Raw genomic sequence first — 17142 nt, forward strand, 5'->3', positions numbered from 1 at the left:
GAAAGTAGCTCTTCAAACAAAATGCCAACTTTCTCTCCTAGTATCACCATGGCTCTTTCAGCTGTATTCTTAAAAAAAAGACTAAGTGGAGAAACAAATTACGGTTTAAATAATTCCAGTGACTATACTGGTTTTGTTTTAAATAACTGGTAAGGTGTGTGGTGGAACTAAGTTTCCAGTTTTTATTGCCTGGGAACTGAAAGATTAATTAAATATCCAAAACTTCGTATGTTTAGCTAGTTCAGCTGTCAACTACCACAAACCCTTTATTCTCAGTTCTGCTTTACCCCAGTCAAGGCCACAAAAGAACCACCTTTATATACATAAGTTAAAAGGCAATTAAAACACCTCACAGAAATCTAACACCATTTTGTTTTGTTTTATTTAGTTTGGCTAGGCCAAAACAAATGATTAAAATGTTCCAACTATAAAACTGATTTCTGAACCTCTTAAGATGTTTCTTAAGAACCTAACTATACACATATATAGGCCTTTTAAACGATGATCGGGTAAAGGGTGCCAATTACTTGGGTTTTTCTGTTTAAAATACAATATTACCTGTTATTTTGCCTGCTATGCTCTTCCTCTCCACTGCAGTAAAAATTCAGTTTAACTTGCAACTCAAAAATCCTAGATACAAAGAATGTTTACATTTACTGTTGAACTTGTAAATTGCCATTTATACTAATTGATTGCTTCGTAGTACCATACACTTAATTCAGCTGATATTTATTGAATCAAGATTTTAACAAATATAAAACCTCATTGGTTTTAATAGATTTTATTCCTTTATATTTTCAATTACTACCCAAGTTAAAGCAAAAAGCTATATCAAAGCTTTAAATGTTTTTTTTCTTTGGTTGAATTTACAACCGGTAGTTTTAATCTTATAAAAATTGTAATTATAAAATTATAATCTAGACACACAAGAGTCACAAAACTACAATTTTCCTTTATGTTAACCTGATGGTCTCCTTTGCTATTTTTAAGGCAGACATTCAGCATCAGAATTGCATACTGGAAACATACACACCCTTCAATGTGACAAGCAATTTTTTTAAAAAAAAATGTGTTGCTACAATAACTGATGCATCTTGTTTTGGTTTGATGCCTAGTCTTCATGATTAGGCTAAAAGGTAATTTTTCTTAATTTCTTTTTTTTTTTTTTTTTTTTGAGATGGAGTCTCGCTGTGTCGCCCAGGCTGGAGTGCAGTGGCGCGATCTCGGCTCACTGCAAGCTCTGCCTCCCGGGTTCACGCCATTCTCCTGCCTCAGCCTCCGAGTAGCTGGGACTACAGGCGCCCGCCACCACGCCCAGCTAGTTTTTTGTATTTTTAGTAGAGACGGGGTTTCACCGTGTTAGCCAGGATGGTCTCGATCTCCTGACCTCGTGATCCACCCGCCTCGGCCTCCCAAAGTGCTGGGATTATAGACTTGAGCCACCGCGCCCGGCCTTTTTTCTTAATTTCAAAAGTCAAATCTTTATAGTTAACAAAACAGTCCTCAGACGGGGTTGCACATCAGGATCACCTGTGGTGTTCGTCAGACAGACATACCTTGGCCTGGATAAGTCTAAGGTTGGTCCCAGGTCCACAAATTCCTCTTTAATTTTAAACAAGCATTAGGGGTGACTTTTATTATAACCTTCACCCCCTTCCCATTAAGAAAACATGCCCTAGTATACAAATTAGTTCAAACATTTAACTAGGAATACTAAATATATCTTACAACCTTGGTAATTTGGTAACACTTCAATAATGGTTATAATTGGATGCCTCAAATCATAAACAATGGGTATTGTTATCCATTGTAATGTGGATTGCTGTTGAAGTTACAGAAAAAAATACCAGATAATTCACCATTGCCACTCTGCAGAGTAATAGCAGACACTTCTATAGTGCTTATGCCAGACACTCTTAAGCTGTTTACACATTTGAACTCAATCCTTAAAACTGCAACAGATTTTTCCATTCTACAGCTGAGAAAAATGAGTCAGAGGAATACACAAGTAATAAATGGGAATACACAGGTAATAAATGGTAATAAACACTCGTCTGGTTCTAGAGTCCTTGCTGTTTTCCAATATGCTCTGTGGCCTCCCTACATGTTAATTAAAATAGCACTTGTTACCTGTGATTACTACTAAAACTAAACATTTTGGTTATTAATTTCCGGGAGGTTAGAACTGTTCTTTCCTTGAAATGGTAACAACAGTCAAATGTCAAGCTTTGGTAAGTTACATGCAACCATTTCTACTTAGGGGCCCATAACTCAGTATTTAACATTTCAGTCTGTCACAGTTTCAAAGCTTCAAGTCTCCTTTCTTAATGGGGAAAACTCCACATTAAATTTTCTAACAAAGCTTTTTAAGGTCAATGTTTATATTTCGTTTTAGAATAGAGAGCTTAACCACCTTCAATTGTAAAATACTGTTGGTATCATGCTTCTCATTGAGCGTCTTCTCAAATTCAGTATCACACTGACAGGTAGTCTCCCCAGGAGTCCTGCCTTAGTTCAGAGACACAATCATCCTGACACTAGGATTTTCCAAAGGGCCACATCTAGATCTTTGACACAATGGTTGCTGATTTCATTCTAAAGGTCTATTTTCAAAATGGATTTTTTTTTTGATAAGGTCACTTTTATTCCTTTTCTCTCTCCTACTGCAAAGTCCTCTGGGAAAACTAAGGCCCCCAGGGTCAAAAGAGGGACAAGACTGTTAACAGTCCTGCCTACACAAACATCAGGTGAATTACTATTCTACCACCACCAAGGTAATCTCAACAACCATTTTCTGGGGTCACAATGACACCAAATTTCTTCCCATTGCTTTTAATTCAAAGGATTCTCTTGCAGTCCATCAAGGCCACTCTTGATTATTGATAAGCTCTTAAGATGTTACAATAAGAAACTTTATTTTATTTAGAAGTTTACAGGCTTCAAAGAGCCCTTTTTCTACTACAATTTGTGCCTTTCTGTCCTTTGTGTCCTACCCTGTGGCCACGAATTATATGAAGAAAAAGTGACCCTCCTGGGTTGAGAGGGGTTGGGGGTGGAAGGGAGAGATGAAGAATTCTACCTAACACTGTCCTAAGTTTCAATTTATAAAAAAAATTAAAATTCATGAAATAAAAACTTATTTTCCCTTTCCTCCAAAAATCTACAAACGCCCATTAAAATGAGAACATCCTATAAACACATGCCTAGTTTGCCCTTTAAGATCCAATTTCTTCTAATGGAAGGAATACTTAAGGATTTACTGAAACCTTTCTCTCACACTCAATATTCTCTTCCATGGCAATGCTGTGTGCAAGTTTAATCACTGTTAAGTGCTGACAGCTAAAGAGCTTACCCTTTTGTTAACACACCCTGGAGATTTTAAAAACACTTTATTTAATAAAAGTTAAACATACAAAACTGAAATAATACACATCCTAAAAATTACCTTCTTCCATTAATAGGAAGACCCTTTTCTATGCATGTATTTGGCTTAAACTCAACTCAGGATAACTGTGATGTTCATTTACACCAACAAATGCAGACAACTTGATCTAATTAACAAAAATTACAAACAGCTAAATGAACATAATATACAGGGAAATTATGGTCAGATTAATGCACAAGAAATACAAGAAATTTTTAATGATGAAACATTCAGTACTCTTGTTCATTAATTTAGCCTTGTGTTTTTACAAAAATAGTATCTACACTGTATACAGGGCTATACATCAGCTTTTTGTTCTCCCATATAAACATTATACACCCAAAACATGGTACCACTGCCGTAAATGAAAAAAACAAAAAACAGGAAAAAAGCAAACATACAAAAAACAAAAACACCTTAGAAAAGGGAGCTCATCCTAAGGTTTCTTACATAGAACTAAGAGTACATAAAAATAAAACACATCAATTTTAGAGATGGCCTAATAGGCCTAGGATACAAGTTTTTGAGGAAAAACCTCAAAACAAACTTTGCCATTTACAAATTAACCTATCTTTAGGCTTAACTGAACGACAGCTAAGTTTTAAAGTTGAAAATAAGAAAAATGAAAGGATCTCTTTAGCAGGTTGGTGTTTTTGCCTTGGTGTTCCAATGAATTGCTAGAGTATGTGTCAAGTTCAAAGCATCTGAAAATTTCAAGTTACAACTTACAAAAAGTACATACCATAGGTTAAGTAGGCGCCTGATATTAGGAAGATCAATAATTCATCTAAGTGCTGTATGAAACAGCATCTACAAAAATTGCTTTATTCAACAAACTTTGAGGGAACCGTGGTACTGATAATGAGAAAAGTTAAACAAATAGCAGTTATCAAATGCAATTTCTTCACGTTTCATTCTACTGAAGTCAACCAATGACGACAATGGTATCTTGCTTACTCATCTAACAAATAATTTACCTTTAGAAAAATATAAGGATAAAAAGGTAAATGTAAAGCCCTGCAGAGATGATATCCAACAGTTTTTCTGATTATTGAGGCATCAAATGCCTGACATTGTATTTAGAGGTATCTTGATATTGTGTCATAGGTTTATCGGCAATTCCACAAGTTCCTACTCCAACTTTGCCAGTCACACTCTCAGGTGAAGCAAAAATACTCCTCTTTACCTAGGGGAAAGAAAACAGAAACCATTCCTATTAGTATTGGAAAAAATAAAAAATTTCAAATTTTAAGTAATGTTAAAATATATTCTGGTTTCAATGTTTAAAAGAAGAAAAGCATATTGCCTTTGTTCAGTGTTAAAAAATGGGTACAGAAGTGGTCCCATGCTGGAAGCCATTTACTCTAACTTCTAAGTTGAGGAAAATATCATTAGACACTAATACTCATAACACTTGCTTTCTGATACCTCAAAATTTTAGTTTTGCAAACTCAAATCCTAACTTCAGCTGTGAGCGAGCCATTTTAACATGATTAAAGCTCTGGCTATATTGCGGTTTACTGTGGGGCCTGTTATGATATCTAAATTGTGAAGTCCCTTGGCCTTTATTTGTCACAAAATAAACATCTTTATGAAAAGGAAGCACTTCTTTCCAGAAGCCATGTCCATCAATGGAAGGCCTACCTTGATGGGAGTGACGAGTAATACATGGGTGAAAGTCAGGCTATCCTTATTCTCAACTTCCTATATGAATGCTAGTTTTTTTCTACCCAACACACACTTAGAAAGACAAGTGTATCAAGGGAAACTGAATGTACTTTTAAATAAAGTCTACCCCCTAATGCCCAGCATGAAGGCATGTTAACAAAGCAGGTAGAGTGAAGCACACTGCCTCCAAGTAGCAACCATTTTTTCAAATATTAGTTTATTAAAGGAAAAGAACATAGACCTTTTGTAATTCCTGATATAAAATTCTCTCATTTGTAATATTTTTATGCAGAGACGATGGCTAACATTTTTCAATAAGCTAAATTGAGCATCAACAAGGATTCTGAATGCAAAATCTGAGTTAATCATACTTTAAAAAAATCTACATACTTCTCTTTTCATTTTAAAGTTAGTAAGTCACATTTCTCAAATTTACAAAGTGTCATAAAAAGATTTACCAACCTGGCCTTTTTTGTTTTTGGAATAGGCTCTGTTGTTGAATTGTTGCCATTTCACTTTCTGGTCCTCTCTTTCTTGCTCAAGTTCTTTTATTCTCTGAGCTTTTTTCAAAGCTTTCTTCTTTTTATATTCACGCTGCTGGGCAATCATTTCTTTTCTGCATGAAAAAAAAGTTAAATGTCAACTGTTGAGACTTATTATACAAGAATGACTTCCTTGAAGACACCGGCAGTGCCAAAAAAAAAAAAAAAAAAAATCAAACATATACAATGGTCTATGAATAAAAAGTACTAACTCATTAAAATCAGTACCAATCACCCAGAATTACTAAGCAATTTTTTTTTTTTTTTAAATAGCATCCTTGGGAGCTTTCAAACATAAGTATAATCTATTTACCCATATAAAGTAAACATTCCAACTATAATTTATTTTTTTATTTTGTGTTAGAGTCTTGTTCTGTCATCCAGACTGGAGTTGGAGTACAGTGGCACTCTCGGCTCACTGCAACCTTCACCTCCTGGGTTCGAGAGATTCTTGTGCCTCACCCTCCCTAGTAGCTGGGACTATAGGCGTGTGCCACCATGCCCAGCTAACTTTTGTATTTTTAGTAGAGATGGGTTTTTGCCATGTTGGCCAGGATGGTCTTGAACTCCTGGCCTCAAGTGATCCACCTGCCTTGGCCTCCCAAAGTGTTGGGATTACAGGCCCCTATCTGACAGACGAGGAAACAGAGTTAAACAGCTTATCCAAGGTCATAGTGCTCATTAATAACAAAAAATTCAATCCTAGATCAAAGTCATATCACCTTGTAGCTTTGTACTTGGTTATCTCTTATTCTTTTCAAATCTCAGTTTAGATGTCGTTTTCTCAAAGAAATCTGCCCTAATAAAAGTGTAGGCTGAGTACCTCTTGTTCCCTTACAGTATCTGTTATAGCCCCTTTGTAATGTTTACACTCTATTATTAAAGCACTTCATTAATGATGAGTTTTCTTCTCTAAATATAAACTCAGTTGGGACAAGGCCCGAGGTGGTCTCCTGTGGTGTAGCCCCAGCACCTGGCTTATAAAATATGCTGGGAAGATGTTCATTGTACATAGTATCTTCTTAATATTTACTGAATGCCTAAATGGGAATCAAAATTATCTTCACTTAGGCACATTTATACAGACAATGTTGACCCTTTGTTGCTAATCTTCAAAACAACAGTAAAACAGTATTATAACTTTCTTATGCATAGATTCTCTCTGCAGACTACTTCAAGTATCCAAGTGGGGAAGATTACACCTAAAATGGAAAAGTCAAAGTCACTTACTTTGACATGGGTTTGTTGCCACTGTCCTCCTTTGCTTTCCTTCCTTCTTCTACAGGCTTGAGGTTCAACAGTGGAGTCACTTCAGCATTGCCATAACCAGCAAAGGTGATTGCAGCGGTGCCATTTTCTTCATCTATCTCTTCAATCTCCGCTTCATAACACCTGTAAAGATATCATGGCTGTAAGCAGGTGAGTAAAGGTTTAGTACTCAGCCTACAAGACTTATACTGTAGTGATACAATTATTACATGTGTCTATAATGAAACTTCTATAATCAAATAGTTGTTTTAGCAAAGAGAATACAAAAGAGTGGTTGAAGTTAGTTGTATTTTATCAAAAAAAAAAAAAAAAAGACATCCTAATCAAAATATTGCTGGGAAAGTCTCTTGCATGTATCTACCCAATGTGCTTTAATGTCTTTGAGAAAAGAGGTTTCTTTTCTTTTTTGCGACAGAGTCTCACTGTCACCCAGACTGGAGTGCAGTAGTGCAATCTTGGCTCACTTCAACCTCCGCCTCCCAGGTTCAAACAATTCTCATGCCTCAGCCTCCCAAGTAGCTGGGATTACAGGCACACACCACCATACCTGGCTGATTTTTGTATTTTTAGTAGAGATGGGGTTTCACCATGTTGGTCAGGCAGCTCTCTAACTCCTGATCTCAAGCGATCCACCCACCTCAGCCTCCCAAAGTGCTGGGATTACAGGCATGAGCCACCACACCCAGCGAAAAGATATTTCTTATAGGAATGATTTCAGTGTATGCTCTTCACAGAATTCTCAGAAAAACCAGCCGTTCACTTAATTTTCAATTTGAGGAGAAAAGAATTTAGATTATTTTAGAAAACACCCATTCACTGTCCCGTTTTTCCTTCCTCTAGAATCCAAGTCATTCTTATCCCCGAAACTTAATCTAAAGCTAAAACTAAACTGTATTAATGGCAACCACCCAAGAATCAAATTGGCTCTATGAATCATACTGCCTAATAGAAGTAAAGATTAAAATAGGGTAGTTAAAACTGAATAAAAACTTCTTACCATTGTATTTTATTATTTCATGTTACAGTTAGGGTTTTTTTTTCTACACTTACTGTCCATCTTCACTCCAGATTGCCATACACTTGTCTCCTACTTTCCATGAATGAGTAGGTTGAGTAGAAGCAAAACTGTCTGAACTTGCAAGTGTCTCAGAAGGTTGAGTTGACAGAAGGTCTTTGGTTAGTTCTATAACTTCCTAAAAAAGAAAAACAAAAACCACAACATTATTTTCGTAATTCTCACTGTCAACTTTGTTTTTGATGACAGCTTTCATACTGTACACTAAGTACTCTCTATATATTTCATTTGCAGTTCATAACACTATTAAGCAAGTACTGTGATTATCCCCATGTAGAAACTGAGATACAGTATTTTCTACGAGTTAAGTGGTAGAGCTGTGATTTAAGCCCATATAGTTGCCTTTCAACTTAACCACAAATACTAATGAAAATGTAAGACTTGAGCTTATACCATTTCTAAGTGCCTATTTTAGCTGAATAGATCTCTCTAAAGATGAGAAAGTCAAGTATGAAGAACTGAATTAGATACTCTTATTGTAACGTATTTTATGCAACTGTACTGTTTTATAGGGCATTACTCAGCAGTATTAACTGCCAAACAATTCCAAAACAGTTTAAGCAGCTTTATTAGTAACAAAAATGTTCCTACTTATACATATCTCAACTAAAATACTATAGGCATATGTAAAAGAAACCAGTGGTCTTCCTATTCAATTACTGTAAAACTCACCCCATCTGGGTAAGCAAATTACCAGATTAGATTTTAAATGTTCCATACCTTAATGTTAAGCACATCAGCACAGCTTCATTTAAAAGGGGGGGAAAAAGGTAACACACATAGGCAATGCCTTTCTGTGTGGCAAATATTTTTTTCTAATTCAGGCTTACATTTATTGGCTTCATTCAAAGATGTCTGGTGTAGGGATGGCTAAAAAATTGAGAATAGTACAAACTGACAGATTCTGCTACCTATCTACTACATTTTTACTCTAATGAAGATCCACACTATGCATCTTATCTGATCTAAGAACTGGCGTAGCTGTTCACCCACTGTTGCATTTAAAACATCATACTATGTGTTTGGGGAGAAAAATGAACAAAATTAAACTATGTACTGAGTTTCTTCTAGTTCCCACTGAGGTTTCATAATAGTAAATCTGATTCAGTAGCCAAGAAAGTTAAATATTACCTCTCTTCTAAAGATTCTAAATCTTCCTGGCTATTTCTGAAAAACCTAATATTTGAGTATTAATCTCTTCAAGAAAGGTTAGTTTTATAAATAAATAAATAGAACACTTTGGGTTGAGTTAAAAATTTAGTAGGAATAATATCTCTAAGTTTTAGTAGTTGCCAACTAGCCATTAATTAAATCTTTTTAATTAGATAGTCCTTTGCAAATAAAGCAAAGAAACTTCCAAATAACTAGATCAAGTAGTACACAAAAGAAGAGTAAATTATCTGGTCTTACTTTTAACCACTTTTAGGGGTAGGAATGTAATCCAGTAAGCCTGACTCAAGAGCCCATACAAATCTCTATCATTAAATATTTCCAGATCCACCTAGGGATCATTTAACTTAAGCACAGACATGAATTCTGCACTTGCAGGTTTCAGATTTAGAACTCTGTTTCTTTTAGGGCAGAACTATTTTCCAAATCCACTTTGTTAGAGAAATATATTTCATCAAAGAAAAGGGTCCTGAAAAGCTGTGCATATTAGTGAATTCAGAGGCCTGTGCTGAAATGACCTTTTTTTAGAAAAAATCCAGAGCATTTACTTCTCATGTCCTCTAACTTTGCCATGGTTTTACATAACCCTCCCAACAAACTATGAAGAACCTTCTAAATTTCTATTCTTCACATGTGCGTATGGACCAAAGTATTAGAAAAACTATTTTATGTATGAGGGGGTTCTTGAAGGTACATACCATTAATTACTTTTCCTCCCTCAAGTCTGAGTTCTGAAACTGCTCCTTCATCGACAGATGGGCAGCAGTTACAGTAATCGGCAATTCCAGGAAGCATCAGGTGTTGTGATCTACATATCAGCAGGTCAAAGGGGGTGCACTCAAGCACTCTGCTTACTGAAGGAAGGCGTTTCGGGGATGCAGAGAGCCACTGTAATATATGAGACAAGTGACTTGACCCCTGCCTCCTTTAGAACCAGCTTATTCAGCAAAACAGCCTAATAAATTGACTATCTGTGATTATCATAGACTGCCCGGGGAGCTAGTCAGCTAGCTAGCCTGGATTTTATTACACCCACTTTTTTAAGTGAAAAAAGAGAGGCAGGACTTTAGTAGATTATTTTGCTGCCTGCTGAATAACTTCAGTCTCTATGAAAGACAGTACATGAAAGAGATAAACATAGAAACCTTACTGGCAAAATGAAGTCACTGAAAAGATGCAGAAAAAGTATTTTGTCATAAATCAAAGGGCAAACAAATTAATAACCAGGATAAGGACCTAATTCTATAGAGGAACACAAGAAATTAGAAACCATATGGTCAAAAAATATTAATATGAGGAAGCCACAAAATCAGTCTGAACAGACTTCTCACCAAATGTAACAGGCTGAATTAAATACCCATAGCATGAGATACATCCCAGAAGGCAGAGAAGGAAAAAAGAGGTGAATGAGCGGGGGAACCCCCATAGCTAAATAGAAGCTGTAAGTATAGTCTCAATGGAGACAACAATTACTGGGTGGAAGCATATAGCCAAATACTTTTCAGAGTATTACCTCATCTTAAAAGATGGTTTCCATTTTTGAGTAGTTTTCAATTCAAAACAGACCTTATCTAGTGACCAAAATGAAATTTCTAATGATAGAATAAAATGGGAAGAAACTTTGATCAAGACTGGTCAGGAAAAATATTGTTATTACTATCTGAAGTATGAGAACTTACACTTCTAAATTCTTGCCATCCAATATGGTAGTCACATGTGGCTAATTAAGTTATATTAAAAACTCAGCTCCTAAGTAAACCTAGCTGTATTTCAAGTACCCAACCAAATGTGGCTAGTGGCTATGGTACTGAAAAGCAGATATAGAACATTTCCATCATCACAGAAAGTTCTACTGGACAGTGCTGTTTTAAATGGTTATAGAAAAGAGGATACTTTACAGAAAAATGATTTCCAGGTCATTATTAACTGAACCCCCGCAGGCAAGCCTTTTAGGGGCTTACTACAATGTTTATCACAATGGTTTCCCCCTACAGTACTTTCCACTACGATGATCATGACATGGTAAGGCAGTTCTGCCCAGACTCTAATGATGAATTAATCTAGAAATATTAAAAAGACCTGATGATAATGCTATTTCTAACTCCACTCCCAACTTCCCCAACCCAACCAGTTCAACAAATACCCCTCCTCCCACTGCCCAGGAAGCAATATACAAAACACTGGCACCCAATGTTTTATTTTCCTAAAAAAGGACTGCTTAAGTTGGTAAAGGTAGTCGAGGCATCTCTCTTTGGAACAAACAGAAAGTGCTTTACAGAGTGTAAGAAAAGAGGTTGGTGTACCTCTGCTGCCTCATCTTCAATGTATACTCACAACATGTGAGCAAATCAAATGGACAGGTGGCAAACCATTGGGTTATTTTTCACTTAAGGGCCTGGGAGTGGGAGAAAATGCTCCCAAAACATCTTTTTCTTATTGACTGGCACCCTGAAACCCACAGGCCTGGCTTCCACGTATCAAAGAGGGGTCTTGTTCATATTGAAATTATCCCAGATGGTTTGTGTGTGTTTAAAAATAACATACTACTGCAATTTTATTCTAAATCTAGAATTTGAAAGTATTCAACTCATTTTAATTATGCCCAGATAAGCAGTTCCAGAATTCCAAATCTGGACCCTATTTCAGTTAATTTTGTCTGCAGTTGTGATATCCCCAAAATAGTAATAGTTTTAATGGACACTGGAATAATAAAGGGAGGGAAATAATTTTTAGACAGGATACAGATTCAAGTTTAGTACTCAATTGGTAAAGCAATCTCTAATCAAAACACCCTTGAAATTTTTTAAAAATCAGGTTCAGAATTTAAAGGAAGCTCTTAAAAGTCATATATATTTGTAAATTATATATGGCATTTTTCTGAATCAGTCCAGTGTCCTGAGAAACAAAATGTATTTACTATGAAGGCTCTGTCTTGAAATCCCAGTGCAGGTTTTTAAAAAAAGGTTTTCATATCTACTGGACTTGACAAAGATCTCCTTTTCACCACACAGTTCAATTTCCCCAAGTGTCACCAACTTTACTGTAAAACCTAGCCTTAAGTCCTAACATCTGTGTAACAATTATACAGAGCACGTCTCTCTCTAGGCATCTTTGCAGTGTGTTTTCAATACAAGATATAACCCGTAAATTTTGGGGCGGGGGGGAAGTCACGCATTTTCAAAGAATCTTGTGGTATTAAAAGGAATCTTAAGGTTCTATTTTTCTCCTTCAATCTTTGTTACTTTTTGAACTAAATTTCATTTTCCAGGTCTTAAAAAATAAAAGTATTTTTCATTGTGAAGTTACATGTACCTCTCGTCTTGAAAATCTGACAGACTTAGAAATTTCTACCAACTTTTGTTTTTAAAAATCATGTAAGTACACAAGATTTATATAACAAAGAACAATACGTCATTCCCTCTGATGTACAGAAACCTGAGAACTGGGGAAACAACCCTACTTCTACAAACCACAGTACCTACACAATTTACCTATATACGCAGGGTGGGGTGTAACCCCTCAAAAGGCGCTTTGAGTACTTAGGGATTCAAGCAATAATATGAAAAACAGAGAAAAAACTACAATTGCCTACCCATACTTACTTGTAAATCTTTCTTCAATTTTAGCAAATCTTCATTTTCTCCATTTCCAGATAATGCAGCTTCAACTTGCTGGAGCTGAGCTTTGTAGCTTGCTAGCTGCTTTGCTAAATCCTCTGACATCTGGGGAAAATAAAAAGGGTTAGACCACGAAAACTGAACCAAAAATCAAGGCATAAAAAACTAACTTCCCTGTCTGCCTGAATTACCAGTTTTTGCCTCCAACTCCTTCTAACACTGCAGCTTAATTCACCACCATTACCTTTACTCTCAGACTTCACCTAAACCACAAACTTAAAGGCAACAGCTTCCGAAGATTATAAACTTGAGATACAGTCCATACTTTAAAAAAGCACACAGATACAAAGAAATTTCTAATTTTCTTTTAACTCCTATCCACAGGGTAGGTGCTGAGTTCGGCTCAATAATCGTTATCTTTTTAAAAAGCACTACTCTGCTGGAAAAGTCGAAACTTTCAAAAACAATCTAAATACTTATTTTTAAGCACTAAAGTACGCTTCCAAAGTCAAACAAGTACGTTTTTAACTTAACTACACAAACAACTTTACGTGAACTATTCAATAAAGAGTGTATTTAAAAGTGCTTCTCCAGAACAAAAATCTTTCGCCCAGTCGCTTAACTATTTATCGCTGCATTAACTTCAGCAAAAAGAACAGCACAGGTACTCTCCCATTTAGACGTTCTAAGGAATGAGCCTTTCGCCAAATCCAGCTCACTCAGTTTCCTGAAAATAAGACACTAATTAACCCTTTTTGATGGTTTATAAGCAAATGTACGACGTTTCCGAGTACTCTTCTCTCTCGTAAAATTTCCGTCCAACCAAAGGCGGGGAGCCGGAAAAGGCCCCCAAGAGTTACAGCGACCCAGGCTGCTCTCCTCCCCGCCACGCAGCGCCTCAAAGCCCGCCACAACTCGATCATTCGGACCTGGAAATCCAAACGCCAGCTCAGGACCACCGCCGGAGCCCCGCTGTGCTCCAACAGGCAAGCTCCACAAGGAGCCGCGCGGCGCCCAGCCCCACCCGACCCGGTCCCCTGCGGGCAGTGTTTGCCGCCGCAGCAGGGAGGCCAGCGCCGGCCGGGCCGCCGAGGCTCAGCTCTGGCTGGGAGACGGCCATGGCTCCGGGCTCCAGGGCCAGAGCCTGGGCGTCTCCGGCGAGGCGGGTTCCTCGGCCTTGGGCCTCCGCTTCACCTCGGGAGGCACCCGGGCCCGGCCAGGCCTCACTCTCTCCCTCAAAGGGGTTGTTACCTTGTGTGGGGCTGGGGGCGGGGCAGCGGGAAGGGGTCGGGGCAAATAAGCCCAGTGGTAGTGGTGGCGGCAGCAGCAGCAGCAGTAGAAGGAAAATCTCCGCGACGACGAGACGACTCGGTCTGAAAAGGAAGAACTCGGTCGGCGGCGAGGGGGGAGGGGAGGAAAGCCGGGCACTGGAAGGAGGAAAAGACAGAGACGGTGAAGTCTCGCGAGAAATACAAACTCTCGCGCGAGTTCGCTCGACTCACGTGACTCTACGCGCCCTCTAGCCTGTCCCTGGCTGTTAGGGACGCAGAGTAGGCGGGGCCTAGGACGGATATGGCGTAGCTGGGCTGCGCCAGGCGCGGAATGTAGGTTATCTTCCTGGAGTTCCGGCTTGGAATTTATTGGAAATGCAAATTCTCAAGCCCCACCCTAGACCTCCTGAATCCAGCGACTCTCTTTTAACGAGCCCACCGATGATAGCAATGTCTGCTGACGTCTGGGAACCACTGCTTTTCGGGAGCGGTGGTGGTGGGTTGGGGGGGGTGTTGGTGGGGGCTCTCCTTATGTTGCCCTGGCTGGTCTCCAACTCCTGGGCTCAAGCGATCCCCCCGCATCGGCGTCCCAAAATGCTAGGATTACAGGCGTGAGCCACCGCGCCCGGCCTGAGAACCACTGCTTTATATGATACAAGGCTTGGTAGCAACAGAAAGCTAATTAAATCGTGACAGAAATAACCTATTGGAGAGGAGATTGATTTCTTTAAAATCTTTTTTGTTAAAACCTACTTGATTTTAATTTAGTTGGGTTAATCTCGCCTGATAGGGAACAAAGTCCAAGTTAGTCTAGAATGGTAAACAGAGTGGTAGGAATACTGACATTTGTGTTGAAAAAGAAATGCCCCTTGTGTATGTTTGTAATAATATATACGCGTTCTGGACAGATACACAAACCTGTCCAGAGGTTTGGAATGGAAGCCAAATGTTTTATTGATTGCCTTCTTTGCTGTTTACTCTTTTTCCTTTTCTTCTTCTTCTTCTCTTTTTTTTTTTGAGACGGAGTCTCGCTCTGTCGCCCAGGCTGGAGTGCAGTGGCAGATCTCAGCTCACTGCAAGCTCCACCTCCCGGGTTTACGCCATTCTCCTGCCTCAGCCTCCCGAGTAGCTGGGACTACAGGCGCCCGCCACCTCGCCCGGCTAGTTTTTTGCATTTTTTGGTAGAGACTGGGTTTCACCGTATTAGCCAGGATGGTCTTGATCTCCTGACCTCGTGATCCTCCCGTCTCGGCCTCCCAAAGTGCTGGGATTACAGGCTTGAGCCACCGCGCCCGGCCCTTCTCTCTCCTTTTTTTTTTAACCACATGTATATAATTTTGTTTCAATTGAAAAAACAATAAAGGCCTGAGACACAAAGAGTTATATAGATGCCAGGAAGCAACCTTTCCTGGGAGGTGGGGAGTTTGTTGCTGGACCCATAAAAAGGCCCACTTCTTGCGGATCACCTGAGGTCAGGAGTTTGAGACCAGCCTGACCACATGGAGAAACCCCGTCTCTACTAAAAATACAAAAAGGAAAAAAAAAAAAAAAAAAAGCCGGGCGTGTCCGAGCTACTGTAATCCCAGCTACTCGGGAGGCTGAGGCAGGAGAATTGCTTGAACCTGGGAGGCGGAGGTTGCGGTGAACCGAGATCATGCCATTGCACTCCAGCCTGGGCAGCAAGAGTGAAACTCCGTCTCAAAAAAAAAAAAAAAAAAAGGCCCACTTCTCAGATGGGATCTTTTGAACTGTACCAACATCTTTAGTTCCTTGCTTTCTTTTCAAGGAGCCTTCCCTTTTGTTGTCTACATACACACACGTAACCCTTATAGTGAGTCAGATAACCGGTATAGATGGAAACTAGGTCAGGTTTGTGTGATTGGGATGGCAGTCAACTTAGAAAGATTGAAATTGCAGCAGAGTGCAGCAGTGTGTAGCTAGAATTAAGAGGGAAGACAAACCAGAAAGCATGTGCTTTTAAATGAAGAGATTTGTTTAAAATAAAATGTAGTTTTAGAGAACTGCTGTTACTGTAATTGTGTGTTTTAAGAACCGATGCGAGGAGGAACTTCCTTGAATATAAAGTAAACCTTATTGTGTAAAAATCTCTTAAATGAGAACTTTTCCTGAACCCCATAGATCAGAAAATCGGGAAATATTCATTATCAGTTCCATTATAGATTTCTATACTATCTTAATAATTTTGTTTTCAGGATTGTTTTTATCTATGCAACATTCATTTATAAAGAAAAGCTGTATTGAATTTTAATTTTCACAAAGAAATAACAGTTTGTATGTGCCAGATACCATTCTAAGCACTCTACACATGTTCCCTTAATTTTCACAATTGTATGCAGTGTTTCTCCAGACAAAACTGGAGCAGACAAAACTAACAGCAATACTTCAGATAGGCTTTCTGAATTAGTACTTCCTTTGAAGTGTCAAAATTTACTTTCAGTGTCTGATTTTTCTTAAAACATTTGTGTTCAAACTTAATCATGTTTATTCAAAAAGCAATATCTTAAACCTTCAGTTTTGAAACATGATTTTTATTTTATTGAAAGACGGTAAATAAATAAAATGTAAAGGTTCCAAATTGTCATCAGAATATACAGCTATTTCTACTAAAGAAAATTAAAGTATGGCACCATGGCACCCAGCTACTTGGAAGGCTGAGATGGGAGTCTGGAAGTTTGAGGCTGCAGCACACTCTGTGCCTGTGAATAGCTGCTGCACTCCAGCCTGGGCAACATAGTGAGATCCTGTCACAAATTTTTAAAAATTAATTTTTTTTATTTTAGATGGATTCTCGCTCTGTTGCCCAGGCTGGAGTGTAGTGGTGCGATCTCAGCTCACTGCAACCTCCACCTCCGTGGTTCAAGCAATTCCCCTGCCTCAGCCTTGTAAGTAGCCGGGATTACAGATGTGTGCCACCATGCCTGGTTAATTTTTTTTGTATTTTTAGTAGAAATGGGGTTTCACCATGTTGGCCAGACTGATCTTGAACTCCTGACCTCAGGCAATCCGCCCGCCTCGTCCTCCCAAAGTGCTGAGATTACAGGCGTGAGTCACAGCACCCAGCCTAAATTTTAAAAAAATTTTTTAA

At 38.4% G+C, this 17142-nt stretch overlaps 1 protein-coding gene across 2 annotated transcripts; it reads right to left on the bottom strand.

Moving 5' to 3' along the window:
• Positions 1–3372: 3372 nt before the first annotated feature.
• SMNDC1 (survival motor neuron domain containing 1) lies at positions 3373–14219 on the bottom strand. Of its 2 annotated transcripts, XM_015148141.3 has the most exons (7): positions 14017–14219; positions 12751–12870; positions 9847–10036; positions 7954–8096; positions 6865–7026; positions 5555–5708; positions 3373–4610 (listed from the first exon to the last, which is right to left on the bottom strand). In XM_015148141.3, exons 3-7 carry the CDS (start codon positions 9847–9849, stop codon positions 4473–4475), a joined length of 600 nt encoding a protein of 199 aa, XP_015003627.1. In that variant the 5' UTR covers positions 9850–10036; positions 12751–12870; positions 14017–14219; the 3' UTR covers positions 3373–4472.
• Between the last annotated feature and the right edge of the window lie 2923 nt (positions 14220–17142).

Source organism: Macaca mulatta, chromosome 9 (assembly GCF_049350105.2).
Source record: "Macaca mulatta isolate MMU2019108-1 chromosome 9, T2T-MMU8v2.0, whole genome shotgun sequence".
Lineage (NCBI taxonomy): Eukaryota > Metazoa > Chordata > Mammalia > Primates > Cercopithecidae > Macaca > Macaca mulatta.

Excerpts from the sequence above, each read along its gene's own strand:
- SMNDC1 (XM_015148141.3), bottom strand. Across the intron at positions 7,027-7,953 it reads ATCTGGAGTGAAGATGGACA|GTGTTATGAAGCGGAGATTG; the intron begins GTAAGTGTAGAA and ends ATATCTTTACAG. Across the intron at positions 5,709-6,864 it reads GGCAACAAACCCATGTCAAA|AAAAGAAATGATTGCCCAGC; the intron begins GTAAGTGACTTT and ends TTTTTCATGCAG.